The sequence below is a fragment of the Lissotriton vulgaris genome, chromosome 10, assembly GCF_964263255.1.
Source record: "Lissotriton vulgaris chromosome 10, aLisVul1.2, whole genome shotgun sequence".
NCBI lineage: Eukaryota > Metazoa > Chordata > Amphibia > Caudata > Salamandridae > Lissotriton > Lissotriton vulgaris.
In genome coordinates, this window is record NC_141698.1 from 317,476,280 (window position 1) to 317,496,614 (window position 20,335).

General features: G+C 44.5%; 1 protein-coding gene across 1 annotated transcript in view; it reads right to left on the reverse strand.

Annotated features, from left to right (window-relative positions):
• The window catches only part of IBA57 (iron-sulfur cluster assembly factor IBA57), a 99,231-nt gene that overhangs the window by 6,965 nt on the left and 71,931 nt on the right, over nt 1-20,335 (reverse strand). The window contains exon 2 of the mRNA XM_086941079.1: nt 11,396-11,742. Within this exon, the coding sequence (XP_086797205.1) occupies nt 11,396-11,742 (347 nt within the window). The remainder of the gene's footprint in view (nt 1-11,395; nt 11,743-20,335) is intronic.

Here is a 20,335-nt window from a genome sequence, read left to right on the forward strand (position 1 = left end):
GACATGTAAGGGGGAGGAGAAAGCAAAGCCAAACAATAACCTCAAACAACATAGCAAAAAGCTTCCACTGAGGTCCATTAGGAGACCAGGAAGTTGTATAATTGTCATTTGGGGAGGTGGGGGCAGGGGAAGGGCCATTGTGCCGTGCCGGGCTCAGCCATCGGTAATCTGGCCCCACCATCTTTTTCCACGAAATAGTCAAAATGTTTTTTCTAAGACTGTCTTTTTGACCCAGCATGCACCTGTTGGAGAATCCCACAGAGCTTCAAAGCCTAATTCGTACAGCAGAGTTTTTACAAATGACAACAATGGGATGTTTAAATAGTTATTTAGTTGTAATAATTCTTCAAGAGAGATCCTAATGGGCCACGCTCATGTGTATGCTACAGTCTAAGCCAATAAAGCAAAGGTCTTAATTTTATGGTGTGAGCAATTTGGTGCTGCACAAAGTCAATGTACAATAGAAGAAGAGGTGCGCTCTATGGTAAATTTATGATTTAAAGAATTTTTTCCACTACAGTAGGCTTTTGTACTTTACATATTCCCATTGCTCTGACTTCTGTAGGGCTGTCCCCAAAGATGTTTTGCTACTACATTTCCAAGGCCGGTGAAATAGTTCCTACTGTTGTTGCTTTTTTATACAAGTCTAGCTTACCCGTTGCGCGTTGCTGCGATCTCAGAAGAAAGGAAATTTAAGGAAACTTGTTATGATAACATTCAATTTACATAGTGTCATTTTTATTGAAACTTATTCATTTTAATATGGAAAACATTTTAAAGTGTTGTTTTAATTCTGTTTATTTATTTGAGTGCTTGTGGATACACAGTATTTTTTGTTTTTCCGTCTGGTGCGTCCGCAAATAAATCAAAAGTTTTTCCTTTTTAAAAAGAAATCTTTTTTTAATTGTTTTTTTGTATAATCATAGGATACATAAAATTACATTGATACTATGCACTTTAACCCCCTACCCCCCCCCCCACCCCATAGTCTGGCACATTTGTAAAAAAAAAACACAAACTTAGTACCACGTCGGGTTAATCAATCACATAACAGCCCTATGTCATATTATTCTACGCTAAATCTAAAGAAACACAAAAAAAAAAAACAATTTAAATACAGATGCAAAGGCACTCGCGAAATCGTCAGTCAAATTTCTGCCTTGTTTAAGAGTTATACCCCAAATATTCTTCAATAACAGTGACACAAATGAAACGAAATTGGGTTTACAGGAGTCACAAATTATTATTACTTTGTATATCACACCATTCCTGTAACGGAGCCCAAATTTTCAAGCCTTTCCCTTTATAAATTGCAATTTCCAGTTTAAATGCGGCAAGTAATCTAGCGAACTATTGCTGGAATGAAGGAGCAAATTAGTCTAACCAGGCAGATGCGATACACATCCTAAAAACAGCCATTGAGATAAATATAAATTCCACCCCTTGTCCTTTCCAGTTAGGGTCCGTTGCTCCTAGAAGCATCATTGCAATAGTTAGGTTGATGGGATTTTTCACCACCGCAGAGATAAACCTCTCAATATAAAGTTTCAGTTTTGATAGGCCGACGCATGTGGCGAATATATGTCCACAAACTGCATTTGGAGTATGGCAACGGGGACAATATGTTCCTTTACCGGGGCCCCATTTTGCAATATTATCCGGAGTATAATACAGCATAAAGCAAGTTTTATAAAATTGCATCTGTAATTTGGTGGATAAAAGATAAGTTTGTGACATAACCATTGTTCTATCAAATTCTTCGGGGGATATACCAATTTTGTTTTCCCATTTCGAGACTATCTTTCCTATATCATCATGTGCCGAATTAATTAATAAAGTATATATTTCACTAATAGTGTTTGCTTTTATGGATGCCAGTGCCTCAAATAGCTCACATTTATTGCAAATAATTCCACTAAGATTTCTTCTAGTGATATAATCCCGGATTTGTTAATATTTGAAGAAATCTCGGTTATTAATTTGATATTTCAATCTAAGTTCCTTGAATGTGAGAAGCCCCGTAGAAGAGCAGAGATTGCCGAAATGTGTAATTCCAGCTGTTTCCCATTTCTTCATACAGTTATCCCTAAATATTTCAGGCCGATCTAAATTATCTTTAAAAAGTGTATAGTATGAAACTCGCCCAATATCCATTATTTTCCTTATTTTTTGCACAATTTTAAATGAGTGTAGAAGCAGCTTACATTTTACTTTTTTGATATAGCTGTGATGTAGATGACGCCATAAATATCCTAAACTTTTTTCACCTATCATTAATTTATAAATAGTTGCTTGTTCACCCCAAGATAATTCACTCGATTCAGTTTGAAGGAGCTCTTGACTATTGATAAGGGTTACAGCCCAATAATAAAGTCGCAAATTTGGTAAGGCTAGACCCCCCGTTCCTTAGGTAAAGTGAGGAATTTTAATGCGCGTCTTGGTTGGGAATATGACCATATAAAACTTGAAAAAGTAAGTTCCATAGATTTCAAACAGGAATCCGATAATTCTAGGCAAATTGCTCTAAATAAATACAACAATTTAGGGAAGAAGACCATCTTTATGGAATTCACTCTACCAATCAAGGAAAGATGTAGGTTATCAAGTCTGTGGAGATCTTTTTGCATAGTCCTTAGAACAGGTTTTACATTGATATCGACCAAATCTTCTAGTTTTGCAGTAATAGATATCCCCAAGTAAGTAGCGTTCGATGTAACTCTATAGAGTCAGCAAAAACCACATTTTCATTAATCACAATTTGGGTTTTACCTTGATTAAGGGCGTATCCGGCAATAGCTCCAAATTTGGTACCCTCATCAACAATAGCAAGCATAGTTAATGCTGGGTTCCTGGTGACGATTGCGATGTCATCTGCGTAGGCTAAAATTTTAGTAGAGATATCTCGTGATAGAATTGGTTCTATCTCCCTATTCTTTTCCAGTTTTTGTATAAAGGGATCTAGATACAAGGCAAATAACAGAGGAGAACAAGGACAACCTTGTCTTGTTCCCCTAGATATCTTAAACGGCTTAGTAAGACTGCCATTAACCGAAACCATGGCGGCCGGGTATAGCCTTATTGAAACTTGGAGGAATCCCAACCCTCTTCAAAGCTGCCCAAAGGAACTTCCAGGAGACCCTATCAAATGCCTTCTCAGCATCTAAAAGTACGAGGGCCATAGGGTCTCCTGAAATTCATGATTGATCAAAAAGTGTAATTACTCTATGTACGTGATCAGTAGTAGATCTTCCTGGGATAAAACCATGTTGGTAATTAGCTATAACTTTATGAATCATTTGGGCCAAACGATTTGCTAATAATTTGGAGTAAATTTTGGAGTCCGCATTAATCAAGGGAATTGGTCTATATGAGCCTAATTGTTCCGGGGGTTTGTTTTTCTTAGGGAATATTATAATTTTTGCACTAGATCAGGATTTAGGTGGAGTTCCCCCACTGAAAATATAACCAAATGTCACCATTATATGTTGAAGTTCGGTCAAGAAAGTAAAAAAAATTCAGACGGTAGACTGTCTAAGCCTGTCACCTTACCCGTAGGTAAATTCTTAATTATTTGTTGAATTTCTTCCAAATTAGGATCTTTCATTAATTGCGTTTAATCTGATTCACAAAAAATAGTAGGATTTAGAAAATCTAGATACTCCTTTGTCATTTTTTCTATATTATCTTCACCGCCCTCAGTATATAATGAGCTATAAAATTGAAATAAGGCTTCCTTTATGTCTTCGGGGTAAGTAACTACACCTTTTATTGGATCTGATATATCCTGAATTGAACTGGTAGTCTCTAGTGGACGCATACGAACTGCAAGTTGATGCCCAAATAGTTAGTTTACCTCGTACACCATCTCCCGATTAGCTGTAGCTCTCTTTACAGCTTTAGCGGTAATAACATCAATAATAGCTGCCCTGGCTATTGCTACTTGAATTTGGTTTCTTTCAATTATTTCTATCCCTGCATGCGCTTTGATAGGCTGAATTAAGCCCTCTTCCGCCCGTCTGAGTTCTTCGTGTTGAGTCTGAGACTTAATTTGAATTATACGGTTTGGTCTTATGGAGTATTGTAATGTTTCCCCCCCGTATCCCTGCCTTTAGAGCATCCCAGACCACATCTATTCCTGTGCTTCCCATATTATCATGTATAAAGTTAGGGATCCAATCTCGCATGTGTGAGCAATAAGATGGATCATGTAACAGAGTTTTTTCAAAAATCCATGTTCTTGCTCCCTTTTTGATTGGGCATATATTCACTATACACATTAATGGGTTGTGATCGGAGAGAATTTTTGGGAGTTTATTAATTTTACTTATGGTTTTTAAGGAGTTGGATTGAAAGAAAAAATCTAAAATCAGAAGGTTTTCCGACGCGTGAGCTGGCCACATACAGTTGTCCATGTGAGAAGCATGGATTCTCCAAATCTAGTCCACACACTTGCAGCGATTGTCCTTGTGCTTTGTTGATGGTCATTGCAAAAGCGAGTCACACCGTAAACTGTAAATGTTCAGTATTGGAAAGATTATGAGGGCCCTGGGGGGGCCGATATTTAACAATTTCTTTTTTTTTTTTTTTGCCAGAAACCTTTGCGGGAGTGTACTCAACAACTTCCCAAAGTTTCATGACGAAAGGATGAATGGTGTAGTAATGCATAAAGGACAAACAGAAATACTTTTCTTTTTATATATATAGATAAATAGATTTCCATAGCATGGTGTTGTAGCTTTTGTGCACTTTTACTGATTTGAGGAAACCAAGACATGTTATTAGCCAGCCTTGCACCAATGTATTCAAAGTTTGTGACATGCTCAATCATTTCTTTGCCACGCCGCATGAAGGTGGCACTTGCCTAGTCTAACATTTTTCCATTAAATTGAGCACAATCGAAATATCTGATCAATCTTACTGGTTTCGAAACTACCTGCTTCTAGGTCCAATAGTATTCTGCTGCCTTCGACCCACTCTAGAAGTTTCCTAATATCTGACGGCAGAAAAGATTCGTCAGACTATCAATTAAACTTATGGGCCTATAATTGTCAGGGGAGGGGTCAGGGCAGGGGGGGGGGGTTCATCACCGGTCCCTTTTTTATAGATCGGTACGATCTCAGGCACGCTGCAAGATTTTGGTATTTTGATGCCCTCCAAAATGTTGTTGGTAAGTTAATGAATAAAAAAGCACCCATACATGGTGTCCTGATACATACAGGTCATCAGGTATTTTGCCAGGCCCGGGGCCTTATCACAGCTAATCCTATAAATAGTGTCATAGGTTTCTTCTAGTATTAGAACTAGTGGACTTGATATTTCTGGAATCTCATATGATTCATTTTCTAGTATTTCACTTTACTCCAGACTTGTTTTCGAATACAGTCCTTCAAAGTGATTTACCCATACTTGTGGTTGAATTTGGTAGTCAACCTTAGATTTAATTTAGCGACTGCCAATGGCGACCACATGCCAGAATAGTTTATTATCTTCCAATCTTGCTGCTGTATTTAAATCTTGCCACTGTGCATTCTCCAATTCTGGCCATACTACCACCTGTGTACATTTGTATTTTTTCATAGCTAGTTGAATTTTTTTACGATGTTGGCTTTGGTAGATGTTATACGGACACAGACTTAGCCTCTTTGCACTGTTTATTAAACTAGGATGAACTTCCTGGTTAGTTGTCTTAGCTTCCCTCCTGAACGTTTCTCATAAAATCGTAAAGTTCCTCATGGACTGTTTAAGTGCTAATAGGCTTACTAGCTGCTTTAATACTATTATCAAAATATCGAACGCCTCTGCAAATTTTTTTGAAAACTATTTGTATTTGCTTTTATGCAATAGGTACCCAAATACAACAACAACAACAAACAAACTGTGCCACATGAGAGTTCAAACATACTAGCCACAATTGCTTACTATTTATCTGACGGTGCCAGAGAGCGCTGCAACTAACAAAAGAATGGTGACACATACACGCTCTTAAGATCTGGGCGAGTTAACAAGTGGGCCCAAATGTCCTTGGGTCGGGGCGATATTGGTAGTTCCTCAGCGTAAAGTTCTAGTAGCTTTTTGAAGTAAGTCATATCAGAGAGCCACTGGTTTAGAGTTTCCCTCAGTTTATTGCTACTTGCCTCTTGGCCAATTACAAGGCAACTGCCACGAGACTGCGTGCTGGGGGCTGTGGGTCCTTTACCAGGCCAAGGACGCACACGTGGCCGACACGCCACAGGCTCTAGACCCATTCCCTTGAGAACATCTGTAACCGGTACCGAAAACCGGTGCACTGGGAGGCACAACCATGAAAAATGTAGGAAATCAGCATTGGACGCCCACAGACTCACACAATTTGCATTGGTGAGCAGACCGTACTTTATTATATAGAGTAGAGGGAGGTATAATACATTTGATGGAGGTACTTGAAGAGTATTATATGTAAGTTACAGATAGGCATGAGCATGCACATCTGTGAACAAAAATCCCACTTGGCCATTCTAGTGGCTGGGCTAGCACCACATGCCAATGTGTCAATGCTGGGTTTGGGGCCTCAGGTCTGTCTCCCTGAGCAGCAGCACATAGTTTGGTGATAAGGCCTCAACGTGAGGGGCTGGATAATAGAACCGTGACAGCTTGCAGGGCAGTGGTTCAGCAGGGTGGTTGGTGAAGAGTGTACGTATTGCCGCTCTGAGACGAAAGGTAGATGAAAGTAAGTAAAGGGGTGTGGTGTTGCGTAATGACTATATCTTCTAGGGTAATGAATGTTTGCTCAGCATATGTGTCGCCCATTATCTTCGGGCCTGCTCTGTCAACGAGATCGAGTGCACATGACTCTTGGGTAACAGAGAGAGCCGGGTGGAAGCGCAATGGGAGCACCTGCGCGTACAAGGGGAGTTTGTCGGCTTGCGCCCCAAGCAGGCGCCATGCTTTTGTGGTGCAGTGATTAGTGTTAAATTTAAAACTATTAGCACAAGTGCATGTATGGGGTAAAATATCAACGAGTGTGGTGGGGTGGGCGTCATCGTATTCATTTGCTACACAGCGGACAAAGTCATGATGGCTGTTGGACATGGCCCTTCTGGCAGGTTCACCCCTAATCTTTTTGCTTTTAATCTGTGATCCGTGTTGATGATTTTCTGGTCTCTGCGCACTTTTTCCCTGTGTCCTAGAGTAAAGTGCGTACATGTAGTTAGGCTGGCCTGCTCTCCCATAGGGATACATGGGGAATGTCTGTGTCCCTGGTAGTTCCTGATGCGTGGGGAGTGCAGACTCGAATTTGGTATGTGCGAGCTCGTGAGAATGAATGCTTCGCAATGATGTATGTGGCATGAGTGTGTCTTGTGTAGAAATGCCACTTCTAGGACTTGGCATATTAATGTAAAATATGCCTGCCGTGTGATTGACTGGAGCTGGCTGGTGAGCCTGGCTCCAGGAAGGCTGGACGGGTCTGCCCGGTGGTGAGTGTGAGATTAGCATGTTGATGGCTGGGGAGGAGTGCACCTGGTCCCTGATGGGGCAGGACTTTCCCCACACAATGCTGGCTCCGCCCCCTGTGCCAGTGAATGAAATGGGTGGTTGAGCTATCAAGGGTGCTTCAAAACCAGCTGCGACTGGTTTCCCCCACCCTGCACTTACAGACAAAGGAATTTACAGTATAAGAAGGGGCTGTGTCCCCATACAATTTGTTCTGCTGTTGGATCCTAGCTGAGGGGGCTGCTGCTGTTGCTGGGGCCAGGAGGACCACCACTTGGATTGTCTCCCTGCCTGGAGACCCAGTGAGCTGGCTCTGGGCCCAGCCTTGCCCCCTGCCTGTCTCCAGACCTTGCTGGAGCTTTGCTGTTGCTCATAGCGCTGAGAGCGCTGTTCCCTTGTCCTTTAGCGCTGGGGAGCGCTGCTTATTTTCCTTAGCATTGGGCAGTGCTTTATTTGGGCCCTTGGCGCTTGATAGCGCTTTATTCTCCTTACAGCGCTGGGAGCGCTTTATTGTTCTTTAAAGCCGGTGCCCACCCGGCATTGCCAGCGAAAACGTGCATTTCTTTGTTAGCACTTCGAGAGCGCTTTTGCTGCCCAGCCGGTGCCCACCCGGCATTTGCAGGCGTTTGTTATTCCTTCGAGTGCCCACCTCGAGTGATTGATTATTTTAAACGAGCCGGTGCCCACCCGGCATTGCCCCGTGTTCGTACCGCCGAGGAGAAGCCAGAAGGAGCCGCCAGCGTCATCGCCAGGCCGCGCTGGGATTGGCCCAGCCGGCCGAGCCTCCCGCCGCGTCATCGGGGGAGGAGGAAGAAGCAGGAAGTAGCCTGCCTTGCCGTCCCGAGGCTCCCGAGCGAAGGGAGAGCCCCGGGAAAAGAGGAGTCCCGGACCTCTACCAGCAGCCGCAGTCAGCCGGTGAGCGTTGCTCCAGTCTGCCCACGTCCCAGGGCTGTTTCCTTTCGCCTCGAGCGGCCCCAGTGGCGTTGGGCCGCTCCAACGAGCAATGAGGCATTTCTTGTTGGAGCCACGAGGGCTCCGAAGGCATTCTCCTTTCGAGCCTAAGAAGCTCACGACGCCCGCATTCCTGATTAGGAGCTCCGAAGCTCCTGGGGGGCAAGTTGGGTATTTTGAGCCCTGAAAGGCTCCTGGGCCCCATTGTTCTTTCGAGCCCCGAGAGGCTCCCGGCCACATTTGTTTTACGAGTCCCGAGAGACTCGAGGGGCCAGATCCTTGTTCTTTGAGCCCTGAGAGAGGCTCCACGCCCAGAGTTAATTTATGAGCCTGCGAGGCTCGAGGAGGGTATGTCTGTATTGAGAGCCCAGAGAGGCTCCTGAGTGCCATATTTGTTATAGAGCCCTGCGAGGCTCCCACGCAGTACTTGCCCCCACCCTTGTTCTTGAGCCCACGAGGCTCCAACGTTGGCATCATCTGTATTTACCACTATCCAGCACTTAGTGGACAGTTGCTACGTTTAGGCTTTGTGTTCTGTGCTGCCTGCGCAGCCTTCCCTGACAATTTGGACTCAGGGCATTTCAGCCCTTGCGAGGCCAGTTGGCCTGAGGGACAGTTCTAGTGTTGTGCTACATGCACCCTGCGCATTGTAATTTATTTGTTTATGCTATTCCTGCGCAAATGTTCTACCTGCACCTCTGAATGTGTTTTAATGTCTCATGTGCAATGTGTTTATGTTTTATCCCCTTTGCTAAAAGTGACCTGCTTAGAGGATTGTTGATGTCCCATTACCTTTTCTAAAAGTGACCTGCTTAGGTATTTTATGTTTTATCCCCTTTGCTAAAAGTGACCTGCTTAGAGGATTGTTGATGTCCCATTACCTTTGCTAAAAGTGACCTGCTTAGGTATTTTATGTTTTATTACCTTTGCTAAATGTGACCTGCTTAGGTGATTGTTTAGGTTTCCTTCCCTTTGCTAAAAGTGACCTGCTTAGGTGATGGTTTTCCTTCTATAGGTCCTGATGATAAGGTCCTAGTTTCCTGCGTGATTTTCCTACAGTGTTTAGGGTTGCGTAGGAGGTATTTACCTTTACCAGTGATTATTGTTTGTGTGCTACATTTACTATTTTAGTGCTACAGTCATTATATGTTTATGTGCTAAGTGTTATACCTACAAGTATTATTTCTAACAAGTGCCTACCCCTGACAGTGGTCCATGTGGCCCTGTCCTGTACAAAATCCCTTGTAAATTCTGCCCGTGCCTGTTGGCACATTGTAAAGTTTGTGTGTTATCTAATGTGTTTTTGCTATAATACAAAGCCTATTTTTTATATAACCTTGTGTGGAGTTTCCTTTGTGGTGGGCCTTGGGTTTTGTTGCTGGGTGCGCGCGCAAACGCTTTACACATCGCCTCCGAGATTAGCCTTGCTGCTCGCGTCACGTTACCTAGAGGGTGAGCAGGGGTTATCTTGGTGTGTAACTCCCTTGCCCTGACCTTAGACATGGTGGTCTCTGACTGACTTTGGCGTGAGCCTTGGCCAGCCCGGGGTCCCGGGTGTAGTGTGCGATATAAGATAAGATAAATCTGGAATCATGCTACATACCCTCCAAGAACAGAAGACTGAAAATAGTAATTTTTTAAGTTGTATATTGATGAATAATTAGGGGAGTTTGAATAATAGCAACATTTTCATCACTGCAATCCTATCCACCATGGAGAGTGGCAGCCGAGACCATCAAATGACCTGGTCTTCTAATCAAGACATTGCTCTACCATAGTTAGTTATATTGGATCACCAAGTCGGAATCAGCATGGATCCAGATCACCAGATGCTTCATCAGGTCTGTGCTCCTTTGTATGGGTAAGTCTAGCGCGTGTGGCTGAGTGTTAGGGGGCGGGGGAACACAATGAATTTGGATCAGTTGATCCAGAGTAGCGACCAATCTTATATATTCACAAATTATGAGTGCTAGGTGGGCAGCTGGGTCGCACACATATATGACCATGTCGTCAGCGTACAGGGAAATCCTGAAGGGGTGCTGCGTGAATCTCAGTGCAGATGCTGCATAGCGTTGCAGAAGGGTACACACCTCTGCAACTTTGATATAGATTTTGTACATTAGTTACGGATTTCTCTCGACATGGGACCATTTTAACGCACGCTCATTTTTCAAGAGGCATAATTCCCTGTATTGTACAGATGATGACCCACTAGACCTGATAGTAGATACCTTTGCATTGTAAGGTGACTGGTTTTGTCGTCACCATCTTCTCTCCTTGGTATTACCATGTCCTTCGCATATGGCCACAGTTCGAGCTTCAACATTATATAATCAATTCTGCTGGTCTGATTGCTGGTGTTCATACCTTCAGCCAGGCCAAAGTCAGAAGAAGGGAATCAGGCATGACATGCTCTAAGTCCTATATTAATTGTCATCCCCATATGTTGGGTGGGTAAAATTGACAAATTATAAAGAGCTACTTTTAACGTTTGAGAGAAACTATGCCTTTCCTGATGCCACAATTAACGTTTAGCTATTTTAACAAGACTTTAAAATAGGAGCACTGGAAAGTAGGTGGAGTTGCATCAAGGGGTAACAGCGATCCATTACTCGGTCCTTTGTACAGTGGGGGCAGTAACCAAAGTTTGATTGTCCCCATAGCTCACTGCTCCCCAAGTTTTGCATTACAAAAACGAATAAAACTGAGAACTGCTCATTTAATTTTGGGCTATTGGTAATGCTCCCAATGCCAGTTGAGTATATAGCCAAACCAGAACACACCAAAAACACCTTCCATCCAGTCAGATTTAACCCTATTTTTTCCTGAGAGAATATCCGATACAAAAAAAGGTTAGTGAGATAATTTCACTGTTAAAACTGGTTTCTAAGAGATATTGATACATAGCATCAAAGTGTTCAGATCGTGGATTTACCGCATCCGTAATTTCCAATTTAAACTACATCATTCTTACCTTTTTTGTACCTGTACTTGTGATACTCTTTAATATTTCCAATCTGCGTTCCAGGTAAAGCACTAAGTACATTGTGGTCTTTACTGGTGACCAATCTCCAACCCATTGCTTCTACTCTGGGGTCCGGTGTTAGAAACATAGATGAATCTTGGGAGTTTTCTAAGACAACAGGCACATTTTCATTGCCCTCACTTGGGAGAACAGCCCACAAGGAGAGCTCAGGGCAGGGGAGAAAGTTGACTTTTCTCCTGATCTTGTACACTTTCAGGTGCTTCTGTATCGAGTCCAGTACTGAACTGTCACACTCCAGTAAGACGTTCAGCTCCTCATCCTGTCTTTCACTGAGTCTGAAAAACAAAAAGCGCACATAAAACAGAAAGCAAGACTAGAAAGAAATGAACATACCACATTAGAAAGGTAATCAATTGCACGCTACCACCTAAAAAGATACCCCAAAAAAAGATTAGATCAACATCTTCCACCCCCAAATAAATTCCAATAGAAGAGTCGTTTTTGAATGCTGATTCAAGTTGTGCATAACTGAATTACTTGCACGCTCAAGAACAACGATTATGAGGATACAGATCTATGGTTTTCAGTTACCAGGTAAACACGGTGCTCACCAAGTTGACCTACCACCAGGCCAGATCTATATAAAAACTAAAATGCATAGGGCCTTAATTAGAGTTTGGTGAGTGGGATACCCCATTATAAATGTGGTGGACACTCCATCCACCGTTTTACAAGTACATTATAGACTACAACACTTGTAATACAGTGGATGGGATATCCGTCATGTATTGATGGAGTATCCTGTACACAAATTCTAAAGCAGGACTTTAGTTCGTTAATCCCTTTACTCAACTCTCTTGCACTGCATGGCTGGGGAACTAAATCTTAAAGAGGATCCTGACAATTCTTTTCAAGGTCCCCGTTTTCAACAAAAACAAACATTAAACTAATCGTTTTCTGGGGATGCACATACACCACAGCCTGGAACTCCCTTCTATGTATTACAATTCTTCTTTTCCACCTTCAGAGTAAAAAGCTGTAACTTCTGCTCATCAACATCACGATCCTCACTCCTCTCTCAAGACACTCTTGCAAACAGTCTGAAGAGGTCCTCCAACACATCTGAAGCGTAATTATATTTTTACTAGTGTCATTTATATCCCACCGGCTAGTATTATACCTACACGTCACACCAGTTCTAGGGGATTCCTTTCATGTGTTTTAGTTTATGTGTTGGGGCCAAGGTGTCCTTGCCCAGATGCATTTAGATCCTTGTTGCTGCTTGTATTTCCACAAGTCCTTGTAGATCTCTACCAATGATCGTTTTTCATAGGATTCTCACTAATGACCTGTGAATTCCGTCGATCTACATAAAGCACTCTGATGCGCTTAGTTAGGCCTTGTACGTGCCATACAAAATTACTAAAGCAAATACAATGAAAACAAATAAGTAAAGTTTCAGACTGCCAACATAACAAAACAAAAGCACTCCTGCACCTCCATAAAAGGATATGAGAGAAAATGGCATACTCCCAAACCATTTTTAGATTTGATTAATATTATGAAACCTCAGCTTATCTACAAGGGCTCAAATCCAATGACAACTGAGGATTCAAAAGACAGCCAGGATGTTTCCAAAGCTAAAAATCAACCACAACGGTCCTGGCTTAGATCCTCTTAACAGACAACAAATGCAATTAAGCGTACTGTGCTTAACACATAAGGCTGTCTCCAACATGATCACCCACTAGCTTAAATCTGGAATTATGCTTCATACCCTACTAGAACCGAAGAATGAAAAACATTAACTTTTTATGCATGGGCAAGATGAGATGACAGAAAATTTGAAGGTAATCAACTTGGGAACAATCACGACCAAACCACAATACTACAAATTAAAAAAAAATGAAAACTCCCCTGCCATTCAACTTTGAAAAGGTTCTAGTACTCAAAAGTGTGTTCCTTCTTTAGATGTGGAAAAAAAAACTATTTAAGTTAATATTTGTGATGAGCACAGAAGAGGGACATGACCACTCTACTATGCTCCAAGGTCTGAACTGGACTTTGAAAATGTGTCAACTTATGACACACACTCAATACCATGATAACCCATTTTACTAAGGTCTCGGACATGGCAATTAGGTAACAGAGTGCTACTATACACATTTTTCAAAAAGAAATAATAGGATCCACATAACTACATTTGAGACATTCAAATTAAATCAGTTTGATTGTAATTTTTATATGCAGGCACTCTTCGGAAACTGGTTGATGATTAATTGGGTTATGTAATAAATGGAAATTAGTTGGCTATTATTTTGGATCTGGGCTACAAATGTGTGGATAGTCTGTGGAGCGGATCTTCAGGAAATATGAATTAGGGAAGAGAGCAATGGGAAGGACAGAAAAAGCATCCCAATAGTGCATCTTTTCTCAAACCTTTTATTTTTACATCTGTGGCAATCTATTGGCAGTCAATTTCCTGTCTGAAATCTCAATAGTTAACATCACTTGAGCTCTTTACAGCTTCTAGATCACATTACCGTATACAGAGAATATCCACTGCGGTTGGAGCTGGGTATCAGTCTTATAGCATTCATGGTGAAACCACCACCAAAAGTACTCCTCAGAACTTGTAGAATAGTGTAGTAATTTATTGACTTTACATTAAAAAAAATCTTTAAAAAAAAAAAGCAAAAGCAAGACTTCATTATCCTTTATATTCGTTTGCAGCTTGAGACAACTTCCAGGGCAATGACAAAAAGATACGAAAGACTGTCAGATTAGATTATATAAGATTTCAAACCACAAGTATGAGATAGGTCTTATAGCATATAGTATATTGCAAACCAGAGTCAAATTCGCACAGCACTACTGACACATGTTTTGCTGAGAAGTATTACATACTGAATGGAGGCATATTCAAAGTATGACTGCCTCCAAATAGCCTTTTAGGACCTGAAGTACAAAATATAGAATCTTGTATTCTTGATCGTTTAGTTATTCACATACCTTTTTTGCAGGGCAAACATTTCCTAGAATGATTTAGGAGAAAATCACTTCCATGACGGACAGGCAAGATTGTCTACAATTGAGTCAAGGATGCAGTAGGGATGACGAATACTGGTGGGGTTTTTACTATTTGGTACTATTTGGGTAAAGAAAATGTAAAGGCTCTTCTGATCTTTGGTGGCCATTAAAATGGGTCAGGATCTCCAAACAGTCACACCTTTTAGTAAAGAAACACAAGCCTTATACATGGAGCCATCATACAAGGCATATAACCTCAAGTCCAGTTTTGTCGTCAATGTGCTGTAGCACAACTGAGGATCATCTGAGTGCGCCAGCGGGTGAAATAGAGGGACTGAGTCATAATGAGACCATCAGCACGTGTACCGGCAAGTAGACGGATTGATGCCCCCAGACGCGAGATTTAGGATCCTCTTCGGAGTTATATTTTGTTATCCCTGACACCCAGAGAGGCATGGAGACGCTTCCTCTGAATTATAGATTTGAAGTCCATTTTTGACCAACTATTATTGACCTTCATCATTCTAAGGCCCTGTGCTCCCTATTTCCAAAGCTCAACAGTTCTGTTTAAAAATCCAACGTCACCATTGCCACCATTACCAGTGTAGCTTGAGTAAGATCTTTGGCAATTTTCTCACCTTTTATTTCCCCGGGGACCTCTGGTTCGGGTTGCTTCCCTCCTTGGATTCATACTCATCTTGGCAGTTTTTTCACCCTGAAGTAGGTTGACATCGGAGTAAGGTCTATACTGCAACGCGTGTCGGCACCCGCGTTGACATCAGCCAGACCAGGACACTCATAGAAATTGAGTCCTATTGGACGGAGGAACCTTGGACCATCCTATAATTAATCTAAAATATACAGATGTATATATTCCATATAACAATACACCACTGGGTTATTCCTTACTTCCTGGCCTACTGAAAATGATATTGTGCTGTTTTTATTCAAGGATGTCATTTTTATTTGAAAGATTGAAGTATGGGTATAGTTTGGTATGCCTGTTTGAGTATATGTGAGTCTGATTGAGACATCCTGGGGGATGTTGTTGCTTTTGGGTATCCGGGGTTTGTGCTCTATATTATCTTTATTGTTTGTTTATTTTGTGTGGTTTATAGTCTGTTAAATTTAATAACTAATTTCACAGATTCATATAATATTATAATTTACTAAAAATTAGACAAAAATAAAAATAAAATTGGAGTTCTCAATCTTGTGAGAAAGATTACATGAAAATACTTGTTGCCATTTCTGTGTTCGTGGGCTAATATGCAACATTTTTGCACGCCTTGATGTATAATTCTATGCTGTAATTATATTCAATTAGCAGGCTGGATTTGTTTTTAGGACAACTTTATGTTGTTATCAACTTCTGCCTCAGGAATAGTTTGATCTCAGATTCATGGCAGAATACCAGCATAATTCCAATCATTAAACAAGCATTGGGAAAGCCTGCACAACTGACCCTACCTGATGCAATTGTTATTATTATTTTTCTAATTACAAGCACATGCTACAATAAGCAAAACGCATGGTGCCACATAAAAGTGGCTGCCATATGCCTGCAATTAAAAATTTGAATTAATCATCACATTTCATTTATACTGACAGCACATACATAGCGAAGGTGATAAGCCCAGCAGAATGCTTGCATGGCTGCTCAAACGAGAGACAGCCAGAGACCCCATAGTAATGCTACAAAGGCGGAATGGAACAATAGCTACTACGTAGAGACTGATTAACGAAATGCTTAGAGACTATCTCCAAGAGGTATACATGGGGGGCACGGAGCTGACGGGGTGGAATTCACAGAATATTTGGAGGGGCGGGACTCCCCGATTGGCTCTGCAGGTCAGGGAAGATATTGAAGCTGACTTACCCTAGAGGAAGTAAAATAAGCGATTAAAGGACGTAACAGGGGTAAGACACCGGGGAGCAACGGATTCCCCGCAGAGTTCTAACAAACATATATGGAGCAATTGACAGGACCGCTGCTAGGGGTGTATAACGAAGCTGGGCAGAAAGGTATAATGCCTCAGAGATTTAGGGACAGAGTGATTTGCATGGTGCCCAAACCTGGGGGCGACGCGACAGACCCAGCGGCGTACCGACCTCTCACCATGCTAAACACAAACGTTAAGGTATTTATGCAAAATACTGTCAGGAAGATTGACGGAAGTGGTGAGGGCATTAATACATGAGGAACAGTGTGGATTTATTCCGTGATGGAGTACGGCCCTTAACATGCGCAGGTTGGCACACATTATGCAGTGAAAGACAGTCAAGAGGAACTGGATCTCCTGTCGGTGGATATTACAAAAGCCTTTGACACAGTCTAATTACCTATCTACAGCAGGTTCTGCTGCAAATGGGCTTCGGCCCAAAATCTTGCCATTGGGTCAGGGTATTGTAAACTCCCCTAGAGTACAGGTCGGGAATCTTTTCAGAGGCCTAGGAAGTGACGAGGGGTACGAGACAGGGCTGTCCACTCTAGCCATAGTTATTTACATTTACAATTGAACCCCTGCCGGCTTCGCTTCCAAAAAAAGGCCGAGATGATGGGAGTGATAACACACCTGATCTCTCTAAACGCGGACAACGTGATGTTCTACCTGAGGAGACCAGCGGAAACAGTCCCACAGCTCCTACACATCTGGAGCGGTTTTGGAAGAATTACTGGACTATGCGGGTGACTAAACAGATAACGTTGCTGTTACCTTTGGGAGGTCTGAAAGGGAACTTGGTAATGCTGCTGCTGCAGATGGGCTTGCGCTGGGAGGTGTCGTCCTTCAGATATCTGGGAATTATAATAGGTCATAGCTTTGAGGATCAGGAGTGCCTTGCAGTGAGCCCAATGATGTCTGGTCTGACTAGGTCCATCTAATTCTGGAACACACTACTGCTCTCCACTATGGGGAGGGTGGCAGTCGTCAAGATGGAGTTCCTCCTGAGGTGTCTGTATATTATCCAGAATGCTTTGGACACTCGTCCCTGCAGTTTATTTATAAAACTGGACAGCCTCTTGACACTACTGGTGTGGGCGGAAAAAAGAATCAGGGTTGCATTATTACAGCTTAAATGTGACACATGAGGGGGGCCTGGCTTGGCGGCGACCAAGATGGCCGCATAGTTTTGCAGCGCTCCGGTGGCGATCCTGTTGACCCCCGAAATCCGCCACTGATCCGCCCGATAGACGACGTCTGACGCCAGAATTGTGAAGCCCCCTTCCTCCGGTGCCTGCTGCTGCCTCCCTGGTGCAGATCCGATCTCGGGCGGCGGAGCTACGGGAGTCGACGTCAGGGGGCCGGCCGCGGCCTTCACTGCAGAGGCCCCGGCGCTGAAGCATCAGTCTCGCGTGAGGAGGTTCGCGGGGCAGGCGCGTAGAATGGCGGCTGGAGGCGGCGCCTGGTGTCGTGAAAACATGGAACTTGGCTCGGAGTGTCCCTCGCCTCTCGACCCTGCATTGGGGCGGTGACCGGACAGCAACGGGTGGTGTGCCGGGGAACGCCCTGCCTGGGTCCCCGGCGGCCGGTCTGGACTGCCTGCGCCATCGCGAACGCCTGCAGCGGCCGGGTGGCGGACCTTGCGGCCCCCACCTCCCGGCGGAGCCCCTGGAGGACCCGAAACATACTCCTTCTGCAGCCGCTCCAATGGCTCATCACGGTAGGAACGGTGAAAGCGATGCAGGGTCCGGGAGCGTTGCCTGGGGACCTGAGTGCGCCGGGGGTCTGCCTGTGACTCAGGGTGGAGCCCCCCCCGCCGGAGGAGTGTGGAGACCTGGGGCCTCCCGCGGCAGCACCAACAATGAGGCCCTATGATCAGCTCGCCCCGGGAGACAGGGAACTCTGCACGTGGGCCAGAGGTGGGGAGTAACTGCACACACGGTGGGCCTGGTGGTTGGACCCCAGCGGAGAGTGGGACAGAGGCCTAGAAGGACACTGGCCTTGATCGGCACTGTGTGACCTGGCGGACAGGACTCGCCTCGACGACGCTGGACATCTAGGGGCAGAATCCCTAAACGCGAGGCTGGCCGCACGGAGGTTGACCGCTAGGGGGGCCTGTGATTCTGCTTGACCGCCTGTTCCGCAGCTAGACTCCTTAACTGAGGCTCACTGCCTCACACAGTCCTCACGTTTTGATACTCTGACTGGCCGGCGGCAGGGCCTGTTCCACGGGTGGGAAGGCCCCTACAATCCTAAGAGACTGGAAATTGGCGATTGGAGCACGAGAACTGCTTAGGTTCCCTTTGGGTGACGACTTTGTAGAGGGCCTGGGAGTGGCCGCCCGACATCTTCTGCGAGGATGCGGAACAAGAAGACCACGGCGACTCAATCCAGCACGATGGATAACTACACGGCGGGCCCAGCAGGTGATGGTTTGCCTCTTCCCGGACCGTCTGAAGAGCCCCGTGAGCCATCTCCTTCCTCCATTATGCAGGCCATTCAATCCCTGGGCACGACATTGGAGTCTAAAATAGACAAAATGTCCATCGAGTTGAAGGCCACACAGAACGCTGCTGCTATTACAGACTTGCAAGGGGCCACCAAGTTGCTACAACATCAGGTCCAACAGCTCACGCAACAGCAAAAGCAGATGGTGGCGCGGCTGGAGGATCAGGAAGTGAGGGCCCGAAGGAACAACCTCCGGGTGGTAGGCGTGCCAGAAAAAATGGAAGGGGCCAGCGTGGAGCTGTTCCTGGAGGACCTCATCTTGAACACTCTGAAACCCAAGAGACTAAGTTTTTCGTCATAGAACGAGCACACAGGGCACCGGTCCCCCCGCCGCGCCCGGGGCTCCCGCCGCGTACCATTATCGCACAAGTACTCAATTACCGCGACCGGGATGCAATCCTGCAGGCAGCACGATGACATGGAGACTTGCGAGTGGAGGATGCCACAATACGTTTTTTCCCCTGACTTTACGCTCAAGGTCCAGCAGGAGCGTAAATCGTTTGACGCAGTCAAGAGGAAACTACGGGAGTGTGACCTCCACTACATGATGTTCTTCCTGGCACGACTCAAGGTCTTGGCGGAGGGAAAATCCTTCTTCTTCACCACCCCAGAGGAGGCGCATACCTGGCTGGAGGAGCGCGGACAGCGGCGGAGGGGCCCGGATGGTGAGGGTAGTTGGAGGAGCGCGGCCCCCCGGTGTCCGGCCTCATCTGTGGGATTGTCGGGGGAGCACGGCAGCATCGGGAGAGTCCGCTTCCACGGACTCAGAGAAGGTCCCGCAGCCTCTTGGCATCACCAGATCTGGAGTGAGGGGACAGACTATGTCAACTCGGACTGGCAGGATCTTAAGGACATGTAATGCATGAAACCACTGTAATGTTTGTCGAGACTGTGGGTGCTCCTCTTACTGATATATTGATTTGGGGAGGGGAGGAATTGATCTGAGAAGGGGTCCTGTACAGATAGATATCGACTGGCCTGGTGCACCTGAGACGGCTGATAGCTCTCGCCTTGGCGGGGGGCATTGCCCATGTTGAGGTGGGGCTGCTCACCCATTCTGGACCATTGACTCTGGCAATGACGTTCGTTGCAACGTTTATTATATGGTAAGGGCGGGGTCGGAGGGGAGAGCCCCGGAGGGTGGATTTGGCTGCACCACTCACCCCTAGGGTTATTGTTTCTAGGGCTACAGGCGCTCTGCTTATTGGGGATGTCCGGTGCAAAACTTTGGAGTGTAAAGTAAATGTGAACCAGTCCTACAGACTGTGAAACCATGGGACAGGCGGGGAGGTGGAATGGAATGCCTGCCTGTCAGCAAAGCCTGTGGTTACTTTATTTAAAGCGGGTTGCACAACTAGGGTCCAACGGAATCGATGTAATTGTGTCCTAGTGGCACCCTTGGAGGTTTACCACAGGGTGGAGGTGTCCCGCTTTAAATAAACTAACC